Source organism: Scaptodrosophila lebanonensis, unplaced genomic scaffold (genome assembly GCF_003285725.1).
Source record: "Scaptodrosophila lebanonensis strain 11010-0011.00,11010-0021.00 unplaced genomic scaffold, SlebRS2 tig00000163-arrow-arrow-pilon, whole genome shotgun sequence".
In the NCBI taxonomy this organism is placed as follows: Eukaryota; Metazoa; Arthropoda; class Insecta; order Diptera; family Drosophilidae; genus Scaptodrosophila; species Scaptodrosophila lebanonensis.
In genome coordinates, this window is record NW_022060598.1 from 974,308 (window position 1) to 995,593 (window position 21,286).

General features: G+C 38.9%; 1 protein-coding gene across 2 annotated transcripts in view; it reads left to right on the plus strand.

The window, feature by feature from the left end:
• Positions 1–5,399: 5,399 nt before the first annotated feature.
• The window catches only part of LOC115629747 (proteasomal ubiquitin receptor ADRM1 homolog), a 54,661-nt gene continuing 38,774 nt past the window's right edge, over positions 5,400–21,286 (plus strand). The window contains exons 1-2 of one of the 2 annotated variants that reach the window (XM_030526283.1): positions 5,400–7,057; positions 7,735–7,774. In XM_030526283.1, coding sequence (XP_030382143.1) covers positions 5,475–6,515 — 1,041 coding nt within the window. In that variant the 5' untranslated portion in view covers positions 5,400–5,474 and the 3' untranslated portion in view covers positions 6,516–7,057; positions 7,735–7,774. Of the gene's footprint in view, positions 7,058–7,734; positions 7,822–21,286 lie in introns of those variants that run through there. The other variant, XM_030526282.1, reaches the window with a different exon arrangement.

Sequence of the window (21,286 nt, forward strand, 5' to 3'; positions counted from 1 at the left end):
GATCAAATTAATAAGAAATCATATATAGCCTAATTATTTTATATAGCTTCCATAGGAATGATCGGTGCAGAAATAAATCATTGTGCGATAGCTATTTCGTTAATGGGGAAAAGTTGCAATCAAAAGTTTGGCATAGTTCCTCATAATATTGTAGATTCATTAAAATCGGTTACCTATATCAATTATATTGTGATCGAAACAAAAACGCAACGCGATACCAAAAATTTATTATTCGTTTTCTATAGCGCCTCATCATAATTTAAAGTATTATCGAAATCGGAGTAGTATACAAGGAATGATTGGCTGGAAGGCGGGAACGTTCTTATTTGAACTTCTATATGTTTATTTGCACGATAATAGAACTGATCAGAGAGGGTTTTTTCCTAACCTAGAAGTGTTTCAATTTTATGCTGTCAATAGCGCCATTCCTCTTCAATCGTTTCCTGGATGTAGGAAACGGCTGTAAACCTCAATATCGATAGTAGCTTTGTTTGCGTGCCATCAGTATTGTTGGTGTTTTTGTTTTTGTGACAAGCTTTCAATTTTTGGTTGAAAAAAAAGTGTGGGCATCACAAAAAATGGACCGCACAAAACGGACTGTGAAAAAGATTTCCGTGTAAGCGCTTGCGAAGAGAGCCGCGTGGCAGCGGATTTAAAATTAAAGATTTACCCGTACACTGGTCTGCATGTTGTGTGTATTGTGTGTGTATGAAATATTTTTCGGTTGGGCGTGTTTGTTGTTACGCCTTACTGCTTACCTGTTTGTTTTGGCCGCGGCGAGTTCTTTTAATTTATTGATTCCCCCCAACAACAGCAACAAGGGCGAGGTGCTGAGCTGTGGAAAAAGGGAAAAATAAAGGAAATAATAACAAGAAGTGGGTGTAATAAAATAAAATACAAGAAATGAACGGCGAAAAACATGTGCGACGACGACAGCGACAGGATGCGAATCGCTGAGTTTGGAGCCAAGGAACTGCGACGATTGAGGGTAGAGCCGTGGGGGGAGTTGGTTGAACGCTGCTGTCGTCGCTCTCGGTGGCCGGTTTAAGGCATTTGTCAACATAACGCTTGCAATTTAACAATTCCGTCCGTTGCTCGCTGCTTTCTCTTTCGTTTGTTTGCTTTTTATAGTTATTGATTTTATTTACTATTTGCTCGTGCAGAGAGCTCGAGCTCGAGCTCGATGGCCGAAATGATGATGAAGGTGGGCGATTGGGCAACTGGGCGGACGTACATGCTGTGAATGGATCGGGTCGGATTGGGTCGGTTCTCGAATGGCTTGGAGACATCACACTTGGCTTGTTTGCTTTCTTGACTTTTATTCCCATGCATTGCGTAAGCGAGAAGAATCCATATCCGTATCGCTCTTTACAGCGCTTGAGGTCGTGCCGAGCTCAACTTAAACGCGTAAAGCATAAACTACAAATTGTTTTTTTATATTTTTTTTTTTGGCATCGTTGTTGCTGCTCCTCCTGGTGCTGGGTGCTGGTGCTGCTGTGTTGTTACTGTTATTATTATTGCGGCCACTGCTGTGCGGAATTGGCTCTATTTTTATTGACATCCGGACAGGTGGACCAGCAGGTGTTTGTATGCACGTATTCGTCCACTTTGTATACTTACTCTTCTTGTTGTTTCTTCTTATTTGTTATTTGTGGCTGTTGTTGTTGCTTTTGTTCTTGTCCTGCTCACAGTGGCCCAGCTCTATGTGCCTCTGTGTGTGTGTTTTTATGTGTGTGTGTGTGTGTTTGCTCACGTAATTCCCTAATTAAATACTTAAATTGTAATTGCTTTCGAACGTTTCATGACAGCAACAAACGACGAGCGCTCGAACTACGCATTCACATCTCGAGCTCCATCTCCGCCATTTTGTGGCTTAGCATCATTAAGGCAGGCAGGTATCAGATGCACACACACACACACACACAGACACACATACTGTTATATATATGTACAGAGAAAAACGTTTGTGTAGACAAGCTGGTACGGCATATGCTTCAACTTACGAATCAATACTCTTGAATGGAATAAATACAGAGCATGCTTTCCATTTGCCCTCCACGTATACGCATACGTACTCGTACTCCCTCATATTGTTGCCAATATTGGCAGTGCCGCCTGCCACAAATTACAGCTGGCTTTTTTAAGCTGCGAAGCTTTATGAAACACAATTTCAGCCTCAGTGTCGATCGGGGGCATTACTAACTTATTATTATCAATTTAAATGGAAACAAATAGGTGGATAAAATGTATGTACTTATAATACGTGGCCGGTATTGATGTAACTTTTTATAACAAATCGATAAGGAAGCGCTGTGTGGCCAAGTAATTGAACGGAAAAATAATCAATATGGATAACATCCTTAGTCTGACGACAATAAATCTCTAGCCTATGCTAATTTTCAAAAATTGTTTTCTCAGTAGCTCTCTCATTACGCTATTTATCGCTTTAATGATCAACAATCTATATTGTTCTAGCTCAATATTAATAAGCTTGTAGCATAGGATATATCAGGAAACTATGTATTTTCATAGAGAACTATGTAGGGAGACCCGCAACCAAGTATGCTTTTATAGTTGTATGCTATTGGGTCCCAACCAGCTCAAACTATTTCCTACCCGAAAACGAAACCTTGGAAAACTATGACAGAGTAAGAACCCCCACAAGAGAAGAATGGCTACAAGCTTGAAGGGAGAATCGGAAGAGGAATGGAAATACTTCCAACCATTGTTGGTGGCCGGTTGATATAAATACTTGCGGACATCCAAGTGGCGTTTAAGGCACTTGATTTAAACTTCAACAGTTCCAGGTATATGACTGACTACCATAGATCTATCAAAGTCTTGAAGAAAACTCCAGTACAGTACGCATTGACAAGATAACTAGTGATGAAGGAAGGAATCTCCTTCCGGCAAGGAATCAGCGATGCTGGAAAAGCACAAATTTGTGCCCTCGAGGAAGGTTGACTTGGCCAAGTCTCGAGTGCCACGGAACTCCATAAACTGAAAGGGATTGATCTTTTCACAATAGCCTCTCTGTCAAGGGCATTCCAATGAGCCTCTTTAGGCCTAAGTGTGTGGATGAAAGAAACTATTACTTTAGCTATTTTAATCTAATCTCCTTAGGTTAGATCTTATACTAAAAGAAGACTCCTTTACTGTAAATGCATACAAATTAATAAAAATATTGTGTCTGGCTTCCATTGGCCTTTGTTCTATAGCAAAGCAATAAGTCGACTTTTCATTTAAAAAAAGTTATTCAAGAACAGTCCATGCCAAAAATATAATTATTTACTAGCAATTGGCTACTGCTATTAATGAAAAAATAAAGTAAAACAGCTCATATTATTGGATTATATTTTTGTTTAAAATAATTTGTTCTTATTATCAGTAGAATGTTAGAGATTTGAAGAAAATTACAAAACAGAATTGGCCAGCCAGATAGTGAAAAGGCAAGCAGCATGTCGCCAGCATGTCGTACCTATTTGGATTCGCATTAAGCCATATAAGTCATCACTTAAATTTAATTGTGCGCGACTATGCCGGCGTTGGATGGCGAAGTTCTTGGGCAGGCACGCAGGCAGACAGGCAGGCAGGCAGGCAGACAGGCAGACAACGTTTGGTCTTAGTCCTTGACTGCCTATAAATCGAAGCTGCCTTTGTGCCACACATGGTGGTCAGCCACGTTTTATGTGCTTTTAAGTGTGCAATTAAAGGTCAATTGCAGGTGAGGCCGCTGCCGCTGCCGCTTCCGCTATCCACGAGTGCGCTATAAAATGTGAGTAGTCTTGTAACAGCCCTAAGCGATGTTTGAAAAGCATCTCAAGCAGGAGCGCACAGTTGTTCATTTGATGACTAAACATAATAAACAAAGGCTCGGCAAACACCCGTTTTCAAGTTGCTCACAGGTGAAAGGTTAATTTCGCTGGACAACTAAAGTCAAAATTTAAGGAATTTTCAATTCACTAAGCTGTTGTAGAATCGACCCTCTTCGTAGACCACTTCCTTTAGTGTTTTAAGAAGCCACTTAAATCCTAAATTGAAACTAAAATACTTGTAGTCTGCAACTTCTTTTTGAATTTTCAAAGTATTGCGGACATTATATTTATTTAACGATTCGTTTTATTTAAATAACATGCTTTGGCAACTCTTTGGTTAATTTAATTAACAATTTCACAAGCATAGTGGTCTGCAGAGTATTTTATTTGTTCACTTTTCTGACGTCAAAGAAAAATATTCATAAATTCCCACTTTTCTTTATATGAGAACTTATTTATTATCGAAATGAACTGGAGCTTAGCACTGCCAATTTAAAAATATGGAAGCATAAAAATATTGTAATAATAAATATTCATTATATAAAAATATATAATTATAAATATAAATATATTATATAAAAAAGAAAAGGAAGAAACAATGAAAAATGAAAGTTGCAAAATTACAAAAATTCGTCAAAAAGCGTAGAGATTTTTAAGTGCTACTATGAAAATATTTAAAATTATATTACAATATTTAATTCTGACCTTAAAAAGTTCAGTATAATTAATCTAATCGAATTGACGAGTTGTGCAAAGCATAGTTAAATAGCGATTTAACCCTAATGGTGTAAAATATCTTGTAGGTCTTTGAGGGACAGTAAAGAGTCTATTTGATTAATAAGCACTGAAGACTCGATGATTAATTTATGTATAAAACCAACATCTAATACAATCATACGATTAGCAAGTAATGGAAGATCTAACAGTGGGCCTTCAAATTCTTTGCCCTTTGTTTTATTAAGGATAGTGGAGATGTGTTCTTTAAAACAAAGTTTAGGCATTATTCATAAAATAATCTTCGCATATTCGGATAATATGTAATTGCAAGACACCTATGAGGGGTATATATAATCCTAACCTCATAGTTATTTAATGTGTTTAAGTTTATTTGAATTATAGAGATTTACAGAGCAGGATCGGTGGTATCATTCAATTAAAGATTCACTGCATCATTGCGATGCGCAGAGTGTGTCTGCAGCCCTCTTCACCCATTCCTGAGCATTACACCCTCAAGTGAGTTTGTACCTCCTGGTGCAGCGAATGAGATCAGTTGCATACTCTATGGTGTCCATCTTAATATCTCCTTGCAGTGTGTTATCCATGTCTGATAGCTGATAGTCGATGTAATAATAATTATGCTTATTTTACAGGCATAGAACCACTTATCTTGGGGCTTTTCTGCGGCTTCGATTATGCAATTGACTTACCATAGTAGGTAAAAGGGAAGAGTGAGTTTGCCGTGAGATTTGCGTCACTCCCCTATCTATAAAGGGGGCAGCTCCTTTAGGGGAGCTGCTGATTATTAAAACAAACTCGCAAACAAACAACATACAAAATTTTTCCCACATTCGCATCTTTTTTCTTTGGATTTTTCACACAAAATTTGAAGAAACCTGTTGAAAATTTGCTATTTGGCAGTCACTTTATTTGTACCCCTCGATGGCTGGCAATATGGAAGGCGTTTTGAATCCATTGCTGCCGGTCGACACAGAGAGGTTTGGCATTCTGCTGGAATTCAAGGCTGGTCGCATGAATATAGCTGGAAAAATGGTGGAGCCAGACACACGCAAGGGTTCAGTCTTTATTCGGCGTACCGATGACAATAACATCCATTTCTGCTGGAGGGACCGCATATCGGGTATGGTTGAACTGGACCTTCTCGTCTCCCCGCGTATGTTAGAGTTTCGACGGGTCGAGCAGTGCAAGACTGGACGCGTCTATGTCCTAAAGTTTATTCAATCCACTCGTCGCTTGTTCTTCTGGATGCAGGAGCCCACCCATGATCTAGACGATGCCTACTGTGCGCGTATCAATGAGCTGCTGGCTCTCGCCGAGTCCAATGTGGAGATGCCCAGTAGCGATGCAGTTTGCACCGCTCACGAGCATTTGAGGGGCGGCAGCGAGGGTGTTCCTGGGGTCCAGCAGATACGCAGCTTCATGCACAGCTTCTCGCATGAGCAGATGGCACAGCTGTGGAGCTCACAGCCGATGACGTCAAGCGCCACCTCGCTGGCCATGCCAGATCCTGCGGCCATGACATTCATAGACCACAGCGAGCCCTGGATGACCGACGTGGAGTCGCAGGGCCAATACCAACAGCAGCCGGTGCGACATGGTGTTGATTTTTGTGGTGCGTTTCGGGCACTGAGCGCTCCCGCTGTGGCATCGGTGCTAACCATACCCTCTGCCAGACATGCCCTGGCAAAGAAACTGCCGGTGAGTCAGTCGGCCAATGCCCAAGAGCTTGCCGCTGAGATTGAGGAGCACGCCCGCTCGCCACAGTTCTATGAAGCACTCGGCCAGTTCTCGTGGGCCTTCCAGGCAGGTCTTATGGGCCCAGTGATGGAACAATTCGGTCTGAGTCCGACAGCTGTGCAGGCCGCCTACGATGGTGATCTGGAACAGTTCCTGCTATCTTTCGGTGACGATGATGTTGATACTGTGGGTGAGGTTGAAATCGGTACAGAGATGATGCAATAGAATTGATGCCATTGAGATGTTGGAGATGATGGAGATGATGGAGATGATGGGGCATGGAAATCAAACTGACAGATAAATATTGACAAGCAGCAGTGAAAGCTCTTAAGATTTTGCACTTGCACGACGAACTGGCAGTGGCAGTGGGAGTTGCCCAAAACTATGCTATTAAAATAAAATAAAGGAAAAAAAAGCGTTTTGTAAAAAAAAAAAACAGCAAACCTGGTTGGGGAAACGATGGAGGAGGAGGAGATGGGGGCGTGCGCCAACAAATGCAATAACTGCGCAAAGTTACGAAGATAAATGAGATGCCATAAGTTAGACGACAACTTGCACGGCTACAGCGACAACGACAAAGACAACGGCAAGGAGGACAACTAAAAGAACAAGAACAAGAACAGGAACAGGAGCGAGAACGAGAACGAGAACGAGTACGACAACCACGACGAAGAGGAACAGACAAGAGCAACTGTGGCAACTGGCACTAAAATTGATATAAAGGCAAAAAAAATTGGAAAAATAGTTGTAAACTGCAGAGCAGCAAAGTAAGCGAAGGCCAGAAGTATGCGCTGTTGCATTGGCAAACGGGTTGGGCGGGTGCCGAAGGGTGAGACGATGACGGATGGTTTAAGGGGTCGAAGGGAAGGGCGGGGGGGGGGGGGGGGGGGGGGTGTAGCATGCAATAGCAGTTTTCGCATCATTTGCGAAAGTATTGGCGCTTTGTCTTGCCCTCCCCCTTGCTTTTATACACTCTTCGGCAGGGAATTTTGGAAGCGAAAGAGTACTCCCGACACTATTTCGTACTATTGCTCTTTTCCAGTGCGATGAGATAGTGTCATGAAGTGCTCAGTGAGTTTAAATTCTGTTCGTATTGTATTGGAGCCGATAGGGATATATCGATATGGTACAAGTATATGGTTGGCATTAATGCTTATTAACTGCTCATCAGATATTCCGAAAAGCTATATCTATTAAATAAATAACACCAAATTAAACATTAACTAACTAATACCATGAAATATCAGCTAATAAAAAATATAAAGTTCAAAGTTTTTGCAAACCTTTTTAATTCACAAACTGACTCAAATTTGTTGGTTTTGCAAATATAGAATATTGTATTATCATTATTTTCCTCTCACTTTACACAATTCTCTTTATTGTAGTGTTGAATAAACTTCAAATCATAACTCATTAATAATAATGTTTTTTCTTCTCTTTTCAGGTGAGTTTATAAATAATAAGACAATTATGGCATAAATTGTGTAAGTAGTATTCTTGAGATTTAATGATTAACTTTAGTTATTTACCTTACCAGTGTTTAAGATTCTTTCTGTAGATAAATAAGTAATGAAAAGTCAGATGACTAAGCAATCAGGCAGGTATACTCATATGTATAGAATGCAATACATTATTTTTGAATTAATAACAGTGGTATAATAATAATCCTTTCCCTCGACAGTTCTTTAGCTTTCGTCCTTCGTCTTACAGACTAAACACTTCATCTTCATCATCAAAACTTTTAAGTCTTTGCCATCTGCACCTTTGTTTGTTGTCTGGCTAGAATTGAGACTACAAATTAAGCAGTTTTGCATTATCTTTTCTAAAAATACACCTTAAATACAGTCAATAGAAACGCATCGTGCTTAACCATGCTTAGAAACCGCTAGAGTGTTAATTAGGAATGTTTTTCTGTTCTCTACTTAAATTAAATTTGGATGGGTTATAGTCATCAAAAAGAAAACTTTTACATAAAAAAATGTACATGTTATCCAAAGTAGTTCATAAACATTTAAGCACGATGTAAACAATGGAGTTGGCGGTCCTGCCTCGCTAGTTCGTGGGTTAGTTCCGCAGTTGAAGCATCGAGAAAAAGCCGAGCTACAGGTAATTCTTTAACGGATTTAAACATTACATTTGTTGCAATAAACACATTAAATAAACAATTTACAAACATAGTATTCGCAAGGCTGTTTTCGTAAACGTATCGAAAACTAAACATTCTCTAAAACACGTTCAAGGTTAGTCCAGTTTAAATTCAAATCAAATTCTATTTATACGTGTATATATCTCTTAAGGTCGGGCATGTGAAGCATAAGGAAGCACATAGGAGATGGGTAGAGATTTTTGCTAGATCAGAAACTCTAAAAAATGATTGAATGGGATTGAAGGCATAATGTCGAACAAATCTGAGCAAAGCTCGCTTTAGGGTGTACCATATTCGAGTTCGATGCTTAGGTGTTTCTAAGGTGTGTCACAAAATGTTCTTCTGCTCGCTAAATAAGCGCATTTTGGCTTTTGGCTTTAGCGGTTGTCTATAGCATTTAGCTTTAATGCCCAAAGTCTAAAGTCTGAAGAGGTCGTCCCACAGTTGACCACGCCCGGCTCTATTGTGCTTGTTCTTTCAGTTAACAGTTTTCAGCTTTGCTTGTGTTATTTTAATGAATCTAAGTAAAAGGGCGATGAGTCAGGTACGCTGGATGCGGTGATGTGCTGCTGGATGCCAGAGGTGGCAGAGATGGTGGCAACGGCAGGGTGCACTGGAGGATCAGATGAATGAAAAGCTAAAGCGCTTGAAAATGCGCGCAACAAATTCGCACGGAAATGCAGAGTACACACAAAAAAAAAGGAAAAAAAAAACGTCAGGGAGAGAGAGAGAGAGTGGAAAAAATTGTTTTTAGTATTTAAACAACGAAAACAAAGAATAAAAGCGCTTGAGATTTGTTCTGTGGGGGGAATAAAAAGCACTGCAGGAGCCAAAAAGCATGCTATGGTAAAGCGGCAATGGTTTGGTGGCTTTTACAGCACAGGCATGGCCTGGCACACACACACACACGCACGCACACACAAACACACATGTCTGAATGACATGTACAAACGTTTACAGACTGATTGTCGAGCAGGGAGTGCGACGTTTTGGGTCATCGCTTCAAGTTGCGCATTCGAAACGCATTATTAGTTGTAATTGACTTGATTAGGCTTCATTTCGTTTGCCATTTCTGTGTGTGCATGTCGAGTGAATAAACGCTTGTCAGCCAAAGCCAGTGACTGTTACTGTTACTGTGACTATGTTCACGTGAGTGTGAATTGGTTTGTGATGAGGTCATGTTACTGATGTCAATGCAGTTTAAAGTCTCGTTTGTCAAATCATCACCAGTTGAGTTACTTGTCTCTTGCACACAAATTTGCTGCACTTGTGCTTTAAATGAAGAGATATACTTGAACTGATCTACTACAATATTGTAGTTACTCTCTCTCTATACAGACATAAATGAGTAGAGCGAGTAGTTTCAGAATGATTATTATTAAAACTTAATTACACTAATTGTTGTTGTAAAAACCACAAAAGCCTCTGCACTTAATTTAAAAAAAAAATTCAAGAAGTGCCAAAAGACTATATTGAAATTGCTGTCTTGATTCGGAAAGATAGAAATCCTATTTGCTTGCATCTTCTACTCGACTCTTTAAATATAAAAGCGCTTAGCTTTCTGCAATTAGAATAATCAAATTTTGGTTTCTATTTCAATTGTATTTAATTCCAATGGAAAAGCAGCAAAAATTATATGAAAACCGCCTGTTTGACGAGAATTTTATGTTAAACATTTGCTTGAAACTTTCCTGCATATTTCAACAAATCTGAAAACGTCATTAAATGAAATGCCTTTACACTATAAAAAACAATGTTGAAAGGAGTATAGAATGGAAACAATTATTTGAATAGCTTAAAAAATTTCCCGAAAACTTAAACAAATTTTAAGACATCATTAATGAAATGCCTTGACACTAAATGTTTATTAAAATTGCCTTAAACTGAAACTCCTCGTATGAAACGGAATCAAATAAGGAAAAATTATTTCAAAATATTCAAAAATTTGTCTGAAATTTTTGTTTAAATTTAAAACATCATTAAATGAAATTTCAACAAATCTTTAAACATTATTAAATGAAGTGCCTTGACACTAAAAAAAAACCAACATGTTGTTAAAATTGCTTTAAATTAAAAAACATTGTTGAAAGGAATATATAATGGAATGAAAAAAGAAACAATTATATCAAATTATTGGCAGAGCTTAAAAAGTTTCCTGCAAATTTTAACAAATCTTTAAACATCACTAAATGAAATGCCTAGACACTAAAAAAACTTATTATAAAATTGCTTTAAACTAAAAAACAAATATTGAAAGGATGGTATGGAATGGAATGAAAAAGGAAAATTATATTAAAGCCGACTTTTATAAAAACTGATAATTACTTGCAAGGCTTAAAAAATGGCACGAAAAATTCAACAAATCTTAAGACATCATTATAAGAAATGCATAGACATAAAAAAAACCTATTATAAAATTGCTTTAAACTAAAGAACATTGTTGAAATTAGTATGGAATGGAAGAAAAATGACAATTATTTGAAAAACTCAAAAAGATTCCTGCAAATTTGAACAAATCTTTAAACATCATTTACTGAAAAGTCTTGAAGCTAGTAAATACTTATTATTAAAACGTTTCTTTGTGTGTGTGTTTGTGTTTGTGTGAGTGAGTGAGCGTTCGCTCTTTAGCAAGCTCACAGCTACACCCATACTCAGATCCACAAAAGTTCATTATAAGCTCAACACACATACGCATCTTGCGTGTGAGTGTGCGTGTGTGCCGTTGAGTGTGTGAAAATGTTTCCGTCGCTTGCCCCTCGATGCCCGGATGTTACTGCTGTTGCTGTTGCTACTGTTGCTGTTGCTGCTTTCATGCGTGTTGCATACTAATTTCAAAAATTTGCCGTTACATCTGTAGCTGCCAGCCGCTGCCTTTCATCGCCCGACCCAGCTCCGGAAACTGTGCCTGCCTGCCTGCCTGACTGCCTGCCCGCCTGCCCCAGCGCCCACCCATTAGATTAGATTGGAACAAATGTAGTTTGTTCAGTTTGTAGCTTGATTATCAACATTCTAAGCTAAAGAGCTGAAGCACGAGCTATAGCTATAGCTGTAGCTGTAGCAGAGCAGAGCAGAGCAGAGCAGAGCAGAGCAGAACATTAGAATCTTTATGGTCCATGCGTGAAGAGGCTGCAGCAACAAATTGTTGGCATTTGCTGCGTGCGGACTCAAAGGTGAGAAGCAGAAATTCAGACCCCAAAATTCCCCATACACTGCTGGCAGTTTAAAGTGAATTTTCCATGCAGTATGCCGTTGTGGAAATGCAATTTTTGGCAAAGGTTATTTGCCGGGTTGTCGGGTTACCAGACGGCCTCTTATTCCCACCGGTGTTTGATTCATAGCAAAATTTATTTCAAAGGTGAAAGGACGTGCGAAAACACATGCATAATTATGTCTGTGTGTGTGTGAGTGTGTGTGTGTGTGTTTCAGGCAGAGCTGGCAACAAAAGGCATGGCCCGTCTGCCTCTAGGTGGGGGTATTTTAGCTTTTATCGAATTATGACTTACATGCCTCAAGTGCGGGTGCGCCCAACAATTTCAATGCTAGCTAGTTAAGTGTTGTGTAGTTGCGAAAGAGCAGGAATGCTGGCATAGAAAGGATTCTTTCAAAGTGAATGGAGGAGTAGAAAGTACTCTCAACATTTTGATGCGTTTGATACCTTTTGAAAATATGAAAACATATAACTAAAAACGGTATATACAGGGGTGCCACAGAAAACTCTAGACATTTCGGCTTGGATTGTTTTTGAAATCTTTAAAAAAAATCCGTGTGAGAGCTTTAATTTTTTCGAATTTCTAATATCAATATAAAATTTAAAGTTATGTACTGTCAAATACCTAAAATATTATTAAAAGTGAAAAGGTTGGGGAAGGTTTATTAACCAGTGCATCCCCTATTCATAGCATTGATAATCAGTTATCCTTCGGAGGTAGCTGAAAATATAAGATTTTAGTGAAAGGAGAGAGAGCTTGAAAGTAAAAAGTATTGTAATCAGAGTATAATACTCGAAAAGGGTTGTGCATGGCGTATCCACTAAGGCATCTGTTGAGTAGAACAGGCAAAAACTTTCTTGTTGACTTGGAAGGTGCAAACAAAATTTATACGATCTAAGAGCAATCCAACAATCAATTTGTGGAGGAACAGAGCATCAAGAACTAACCTACGTTGGGCTAATGAAGACAAGTTTATAAAGAAGTCTACAGCGGTTATTTCTCACATGAAGCTTTTCTATTAATCTTAAGCTGATTTATATCAAAGCACAATGTTCGTTGCTGCTAATCGTCGTTCTTTTTATTTTGGAAAATTCTTGGATTGGTTCTTGTGGAATACGAACCATTTGTTCGACTCGACTTCATTATAAGTATATGGTTGCCCATTATAAACTAATCCGATGATTGCCCCCTATATACTATTTCTTTATTTATTTATATTTATGTCAACAAATATTGACGGTCGAACATATAAAAATCATTAAAAAACCTTACAGGCAAGGAAAGTCTAAATATGAGAAAAATAATCAAATAACAATAATATTCGCCCGGTGGGGGAATATTATTTGCCTTTCGGCTAGCTATGCCCCTAGTATATGTACTGTATTCATATCTGCCGTTTCAATCAATCTGAAAGATCTTTCAATCCATTGTATCGTCGCCTATTGTTTTTAGAAAAATCGCTGTTGGAGCGTACTGAAAATTTGTAGGTAATTCTTCGGCAAAGGGCTATCGCTTTTCCAATGTCCAATTTGTGGTACAAACATTATAAAGCGCATCATCAGTTTACAGATCTATGCCTTATGAATATCATATCCAGCATGTCCTTGACCATCAAATACATGCACTTCAAAAACCACAGAAAGCCCCACCACACTCACTCATATACATACTTGTATATAGACGTTTGCATACAGATATATAGTACATATGTACATATGTACATATGTAGAATCTGACTTAATTGTCAATGTCAAGTGCATTGTAAATGTGCAGCTATTCGTAGTTGACTTTCATATGTTAAGACTATATGGAAATGCATATATATGCATAGTATTTATGTGGGGATATGTGTGGTGGTCTATCAATGAACACTTTAAAGTCACACACAGAGACGACACAGCGCACACACACACACACACATACAATCATAGATGCTAACGACTTTGCCATGTGTGTGAGCACAAAAATCTGAGAAGGATTTCATTTACTGGGCTAGGCATTGGACTTGAAATCATTTTGACATTGAGCATTTGCTAGTGGGCGCACGTATTAGGGAAACGGACTAGCTTTAAGCATATCCTGAAATGAAGACTACACAGAAACTCAAACATACACACACACACACCCACACACACGCACACAAAGTGTAGTGTGTAGGCAAATAAAGGACATGTGCCAACATTTCCAAGACATGTGTTTTGCAGTTCGATTTCTGCAAAATGAACGTAAATTTCAATGGTCGGCCAAGGCGACTGAATGTATGCTATGAGTTTGGCTATTCGGCAAAATGGCGTCGCACACACACATACACACACACACAGGGACATACAAATTGTTGCCAAAATGGTCAGCGACAAATGGACGAACGTACGGACTAACGGACGTTCCAACGGGGCTGCCGAGCTTGCTGCCTGGCTGTTGTCCTAGTTCCTAGCGAGACGCAGCGCACTGCTGACAATAATTCAGGCGCCTTTTCCGCTGACAATGTTGTTGCTGCTGCTGCTGTTGTTGTTGTTGTTTTACACAGGACAAAGCATGGACTCAAATAAAAATCAAATAATGGCGCAAAAACGGCAGCGTGCAGCCGCTCTCCCTCGACAAGGGAATGAAATGTCGCCGACTTGCGCTTTGTCTGTCTGCCTGCCTGCCATTATCTATCCTTTTTAGCTCTGCCAGCCCCACTACGCCCCCCCCCCCACCAAATAGTTTGGTGACAAAAACAAAAGTTAACTTTGTAGCTGTAAAGAGCCAGCGTTGCATACTTTTGGGCGCTATGAATAAATTTGCGTTTAGTTCTTTCCCCTCCTTACCCACCCTTTTTTTTGGCGCAGCCAAAAGAATAGCTGGAAAATATTTTCACTTTGTGGCGGCAAGCAGGCAGGCACAATGTCTGGCCCACAAATTTGTTAAACAAAAAAGAAAAACCAACAGCAACAGCAACAGCAACAGAAACAACAACAGCAACAGAAACAACAACAACAACAACCACAACAGCAGCATCAGTAGTAAGCAACGCGCAAGTATAAAGTGTCTGTGCAGCGTTTCAAAATTGAAATTGATAAACGCAATTAATTAATATAAGCGGATATTTTCGAGCGTGTGCCAAAAGCGCCAGTCAGCCAACCAAACAGGCAAACGGCCAAACAGCCAGGCAGCCAGCCGACCAGCCGACCAGCCGACCAACCAGCATCGATTGCTCCGAAAAACTTTGCTTCATATTTCACGGGCTTACTGTGAGAAATGGCGCAAATGGCGTGGCCAGAAGCGAGCAGCGAGCGGCGACTGGCGAAGCAAATGCTGACAAATAGTGTGGTAGATTTTAACCCCAGAAGGATATAAAAGGCCTGCCAGTAATTACACAAAAATTTTTCCATCAAAAGTACAACTCGTAATAAAACGTTCTCTTATTCCCTCGGAATTCAATCAGTCGACTAAATTGAATATACTATATATACTCGTATACAAGTATATAAAGAGGCAACAAAAAAAAATCGATATGCTCGAAAGAAATTCTAACTATTAGAATATTTAATGATTCTACAAGTTTGAATTCTCCAAAATCTACAACTGTTGCTGAATTTTAAAGTCGACGCATTATAAGAATAACAAACTTGCTTGAATCGTATGCCTACTGAAGAACTAAGTATTGTTGCTTTGTTTTGATGTCACAATTACATTTTAAAATATTCTTGTGTATGATAATTTCAGAAATATTTTGACAAGACAAGAATAAAGTTAATAAAGTTATAAAGTAAACTATAGTGAATGGGTGTTTTTTCTAGTGGTTAAGTGCTTTTCATTAAAATGAAACGGATGAGGCATTATTGTTTAACAATTATGTCAAAAAACTTGATAGCACTTTTTTTTTTTTTGGATTTCACAACTAAAATGAAACTGAAGAAGATAAAATGATCTTGCTCCTCTATCGAATGTTTTTCTCTCTTCATCTGTCTATAGATTATCTATCTATCATATACTTATCATTCATCTATCGATCTATCTATATATCTATCTATATATCTATCTATCTATCTATCCATCTATCTATCTATATATCTATCTATCTATCTATCTATCTATCTATCTATCTATCTATCTATCTATCATAAATCTATCATCTATCTACCATCTATCTATCATCCATATATCTTCAATCTATCGTCTATCTATCATAAATCTATTATCTGTATATTATTTATTTATCATCTGTCTATCATATATCTATCATCTTTATGTCATCTGTATATCATCTCTTTATCATACATCTTTAATCCATATAGTATATAATCCATCTAACATATTCAAAAGCACCCTATATATATCAAAGAGCAGCGCATTCATCTCATTTTGCCTGTACATTTGAACAACCTACTATATTCCTTCGGCCATTTCGGTGCAGGTATAGCAGATTTTTAGCTCTGCAAATATTGCTGGAAATAAGGCTATGATTGCTACTGCTGTGATAATGCAAATTTTGCAAACAAATTACAACTTAGGAGAGAGTTAGTGAGCAAGGGCGGGGGTGGTTCAAACAAGTACATATGGTAACGATAGAGTGGTCGCACTGGGGTTAAGGGGCCATTGTTTGCGCAGTGCGTGGGCATATGAACATGACAAAAGTGCATTTAACAAATTAAAATAGTAACCAGAGAAGGCCAAATGAAATGAAATGATACGAAACGCAATGCAACGCAACACAACACAACGAAATGGCCCAAGTGCTGATGATGATAGCCACGGAGGGTGATAATGAAGTTGGCGATAAGGATGACGACGATGACAATGACAACGACAACGACAACGACAACGAAAATGACAACGACCATGATGATGGTGATGGGTTTTAATTGGGGGTTTTGTGAGGCAGTGTGCACGGGCTTGGGACTCGGTTTCGTTTACGGGAATGCAATCCATGCCGGAACTGACACGCACAAAAGGATGTGCAACATTTACTAATAAATTTCATATTTATGTATGACATTGTTATGTGGTGGTGGCCAAATGGTCAGGCCAACTCGGGCCCACTCAAATTGGCACTGGCCCACACACACAGAGTGAGAATAAAAGTGCGGGGAGGAGGCTGGAGGAGCGCCGGCAAATGGAGCAGCGGTTGCAATCACAGCAGGACACATAAAACGGAGATGTGCGGTAATAAAAATAAGCGAAAACAAACTGGACAGCGCATGCGAATCTCTATGGGTGGCTGGGTGTATGTTTGTGGGGGTGTTCTCTCTGTGTGTGTGTGTGTGTATGTGTGTGTGTGTTTCCGTTTCGTGTGTGGCATGTGTGTGTGGGGTAGGTGGTCTGGGTGGATAGATGTTTGGTTGGCTCTGCAGTTGTACGTGGCACTCGTGGCGGCTACGTAATGCAAAAATATAAATTGTCTTTGGCGTGCACAAGTCAATTAGGTTGAAATACAATACATACATACCTATGAACATACATACATACATTTGAACCATTTATCAATACTACATACACATATACACATACATAGATGTGGCAAATTGTCGCCATTTTCGCTTACCATGAATTTTCCTGCATTATAAAATGGCTGCCTTCGCCGCAGCGGATGTCAGACTGTGAGTTGCATATACGTTCCACACACAGTCACAGCCACAGTCACACACACACACACACACACACACGTATATATGTATTTGTTTGTTTGCTTGTAGCTAGCAACCGCAAATTCGATGAATAAATGAGCGCGTGACGTTTAATTAGAAACGACAAAATTAAAAACAAGCCATTTAAATAATCAATTCCAATTGAATCAATTAATTGTGACGTGAAGGCTCCAGTGTTGGTTGGCAGGGAAGATTCGCACAATATACTTGTACTCGTATTTCCACTCTGAAATGCGTCATCACATAAACACAAAGCAAACCCTTGAATAATGCTGGGCCGCAATCGATATCGTTTATTTATTTCTTATTCTTTCATTTTTTTTTGAAATGTGAAAAAGTAGATCAGAAAATACAGAGTATCGGCATGTGTTCAGCACCAAACGATTAATCAATTAGGCCAGGTCCGTACACCCGTCCGCCCATCTTTTCATAGGTTTTTTTAGTATGAATTTCTATATGCTTTAAACTATTGCAGCTTAGACTTTTCTTTTACACACAAGTGCGCCAAGTTTATTTGAAGTTTATTATTTTTTAAAGTTGTTGTTGGTTTATTAGCATTAAAATATTTATTATTGGTAGGTATATATAATATGATTTATCTATAATCTGTGGATCATCAACTATCTATCATCTTTCTATCATCTTCCTATCATCTATTATTTCCATCATCTTTCTATCATCTATCTATCTTCTATCTATAATCTGTCTATCATCTATCTATCTTCTAGCCAACCTTTATCTATCATATATTTATATCATGTACTTATCCACAAACAATAATCTTAATAAAATGCATGCTCTCTTGAACCATATTTGTGCTGGTTAATATTTATAATTCTCTGTCGAAGGCTTAATAATAAAATTATATGCATTTGTGCGTGTAAATGTTGTGGGTGAATTAGAAATTAGAATAAGTGAATTCGATTGAATTGAAACCAATATTGTTTCATATGCAATTTAAGACGATTGTCGCATTAATAATTAAAGAGTGAGCTTACGTTTCTCTTGCACAATAAGAGATGAGTTTGGACAAAAGAAGTATTTGCTTGAATGGTTTTGATTTGCTTTGGCCACGTGCCGTCAATTGCTATGCCACAAATTCCATTTATGTCCAGTTGCCCAGGTGTCCAATACTTGGACATAAACACACACTTACATACATAAATAAATGTATGTTTGTAAACACACATACACACACACACACACACACACAAATACATATTTGCCGAGATGTATGAACAGAACAACTGTGAGGTACTTGAGGCCTGAACCTCTTCAGTGCGCATCTTTGGCAACTTGTCAAGCACTTAAGGCCAACATTTCACTTTGCCATATTTCAATTATTAATTGACGTTGCGAGATTCAGAGGCAGAGCTCAGTGTCGAGTCCAAACCGAAGACCAAAACTAGGCAACCACCCAATTGCTTGGATCGCGATTGTGTATCTGCCTGTGGTTGTGTAACTTATGTATTTGCGCTGCTTCTGCTTCTGCCTTCACTCCTGCTGGTCCCGGTCCTCTTACCGTGTTTGCTAGCCAAACTCAAACTTGAGCACTTGACATTTCACGCTTCATAGATGGCACTTACGTATGTTTATATGTATGTGTGTGTTAGCAGTGGAGGCGGGAAAGTGTAAGGCGGCGGCGGCGGCGGACAGACTGGCGTATTTTCCAATTGCATTGCCAACATCAAACGCCCAGGCAATGTACTCCAAATCTCAAAAGTGCTTGACTGATGCGACTGACTGCCACCATGATGATGACTGAGATGATGGAGATGTCGGAGATGATGGCGTTGACTGCAATGATTGCGACGTTGACGCTGATGATGATGATGATCATCATCATGATGTGTTATTTATTTTTGGCCTAGCAGCTTTCCATACGCGTGTGCGTCCTTCCGTTGGTAGCTTCATTCGTTTGTTGATTAACTATTTGTGTTATGAAATATGTACTCACACACATATATACACATATATATATATATATATATACATATATATGTGTGCATGAAGCTTTGATTGCTGTTTACTGTTGACTGCGAGCCAGCCAGCGTGCTTGTCTGCTAGCCTGACAGACTGCATCCTTTTAACGCTTGCAGTTTTGATCCTTTAATAGAATATTTAATTTTAATTACAAACATTTGATTTCCCACTTTAGCCATCTCCGACGCCGTCGTCATCATCGCCGTTGGTTACGGCGGCAGCAGTGGCAGCAGTGGCAGCAGCGGCGGCGGCGGCGGCGGCAATGCCGGCAGTAGTGTTGAAAAATGCATGACATATAGTTGATCTGTGTAGAGTCTATAGACAAAACAGCACCCACAGTCAAACGTCGCATGAAGGAAACCTCGTTGCTTACATTGTTGCATGAGCAATTTGTGGAGAAAACATTTTATTTCTGGTTTGAAATCATTTCAGTTACGCGAAGATTGATGAGTATTCAAAATTATAGTACTTCTTCATTGATTTTGAATTGAGTGAATGAGTCTGAACTGAAAATATTTCTTAAAACTCTAGTCTTAAGCACTCCCATTTAATTCTTAGCTTTTAGACTTTATCTACTACTTATATAGCATGGGTATAATTTAACAGGATTTTATTAAAGCAGAGTTATCTGGATCCATAGCACAGGTTTTCATTCTTGGTGAAAGCATTTATAGAATGTCTTTAAATTACTTTTTTTTTCTTTATGAAATATTGTTTTTATCAAAAGCAGCACTTTGATTGAAAAAGATGTTACAAATAAAAAAAAAAATGATTCAAAGAAAAGTTTCGAGTAAAGAAAAAAGTCTCGCTTGAGAAGGCTACTCATGAAATTCCACAATTTAATGATTAATTTAGAATGTTTTGTGAAAGAAATATAACATAGGCAACATATTTATAAAGAAAGTACTTCTTTCGACTTCTGACTTTTCTGAAGGAGTTTGTGGGAGAAATCATTAATATAGTATAGTCCAAAATACTTATAAAGTACATTCTTTTGGTACTTTTGTCTCGCAATAAATAACAATTGGAAGTATAGAATTAATTTACAAAACATTTCTTTTAGAGAGGTTTGTGGGAGAAATCTTGAAGACAGTCCAAAATATTTGAAAAGCAAGACAACGTTTTTCTCATGAAAAATAATAATAAAAATATTTTACCAAAAAATTTATTTTACAGAAGTTTTTGGGAGATATCTTCGAGACAGCCCAAAATATTTATAAAGAAAGAACATTTTTGCTCATGAATGATAAATTTTTAAAAATAATTTCGTTGAAGAAGAATTTTTTTTTTTTTTATAGAAACTTGTTAAGTTTCTAACATGGACGTCTGACTGTGAATGTTTTTATGTACACATATGTGTACATGTGTGTGAGTGTGTCTGTGTGTGCGCATCACACAATTTGCGCTGAATAGCAGCAAGAAGCGGTGCTGGCCTGAATGCGTGCATAAAAGCATAAGCGACTTTGGCGTTGAGGTGGCTGAGCATGCTTCGGCCTTTTGTTGCCTGTCAATGCTGGCACGCCTTCTTTCCTACCCCCCTCCCACTCACAACTCCCCACCACCTCCCTTCACTTTATGTGCACCAATGCCCAATGCTGTCGCTGTTGCTGTTGCTGTCGCTGCCTTGACTTTTGCCTCAGTTTTGTTGTAGTTGAAGCAAACATTGGAGAATGCAGAAGCAGCTTTCAATGCTTATTTGTTGATACATATTTACACACGCGCATATACATATGTACAAGTATGTATGTGTACACGCAAACTACTATTCATAGCATACATTTGGGAGTTGTGCTGCTGCTGCTGCTGTTGGCGAGCCTCTGCCTGGTCCTGCCCCTGTCCCTGTCGCTGTCCCTGTCCATGCCCCTGCCCATGCCCCTGTCCTTGCATTACCTCGCTGCACACTTGAATAGCAGCAACGGAGTCCTGGCTGATGTTAAAGCTGCCATGGGACAGAAATTGGGGCCACCATGAGGTGTGCATGCATGGATTGTGGGAGAGCTCTGGTCCATGCCACCTTTCTGCATCTGT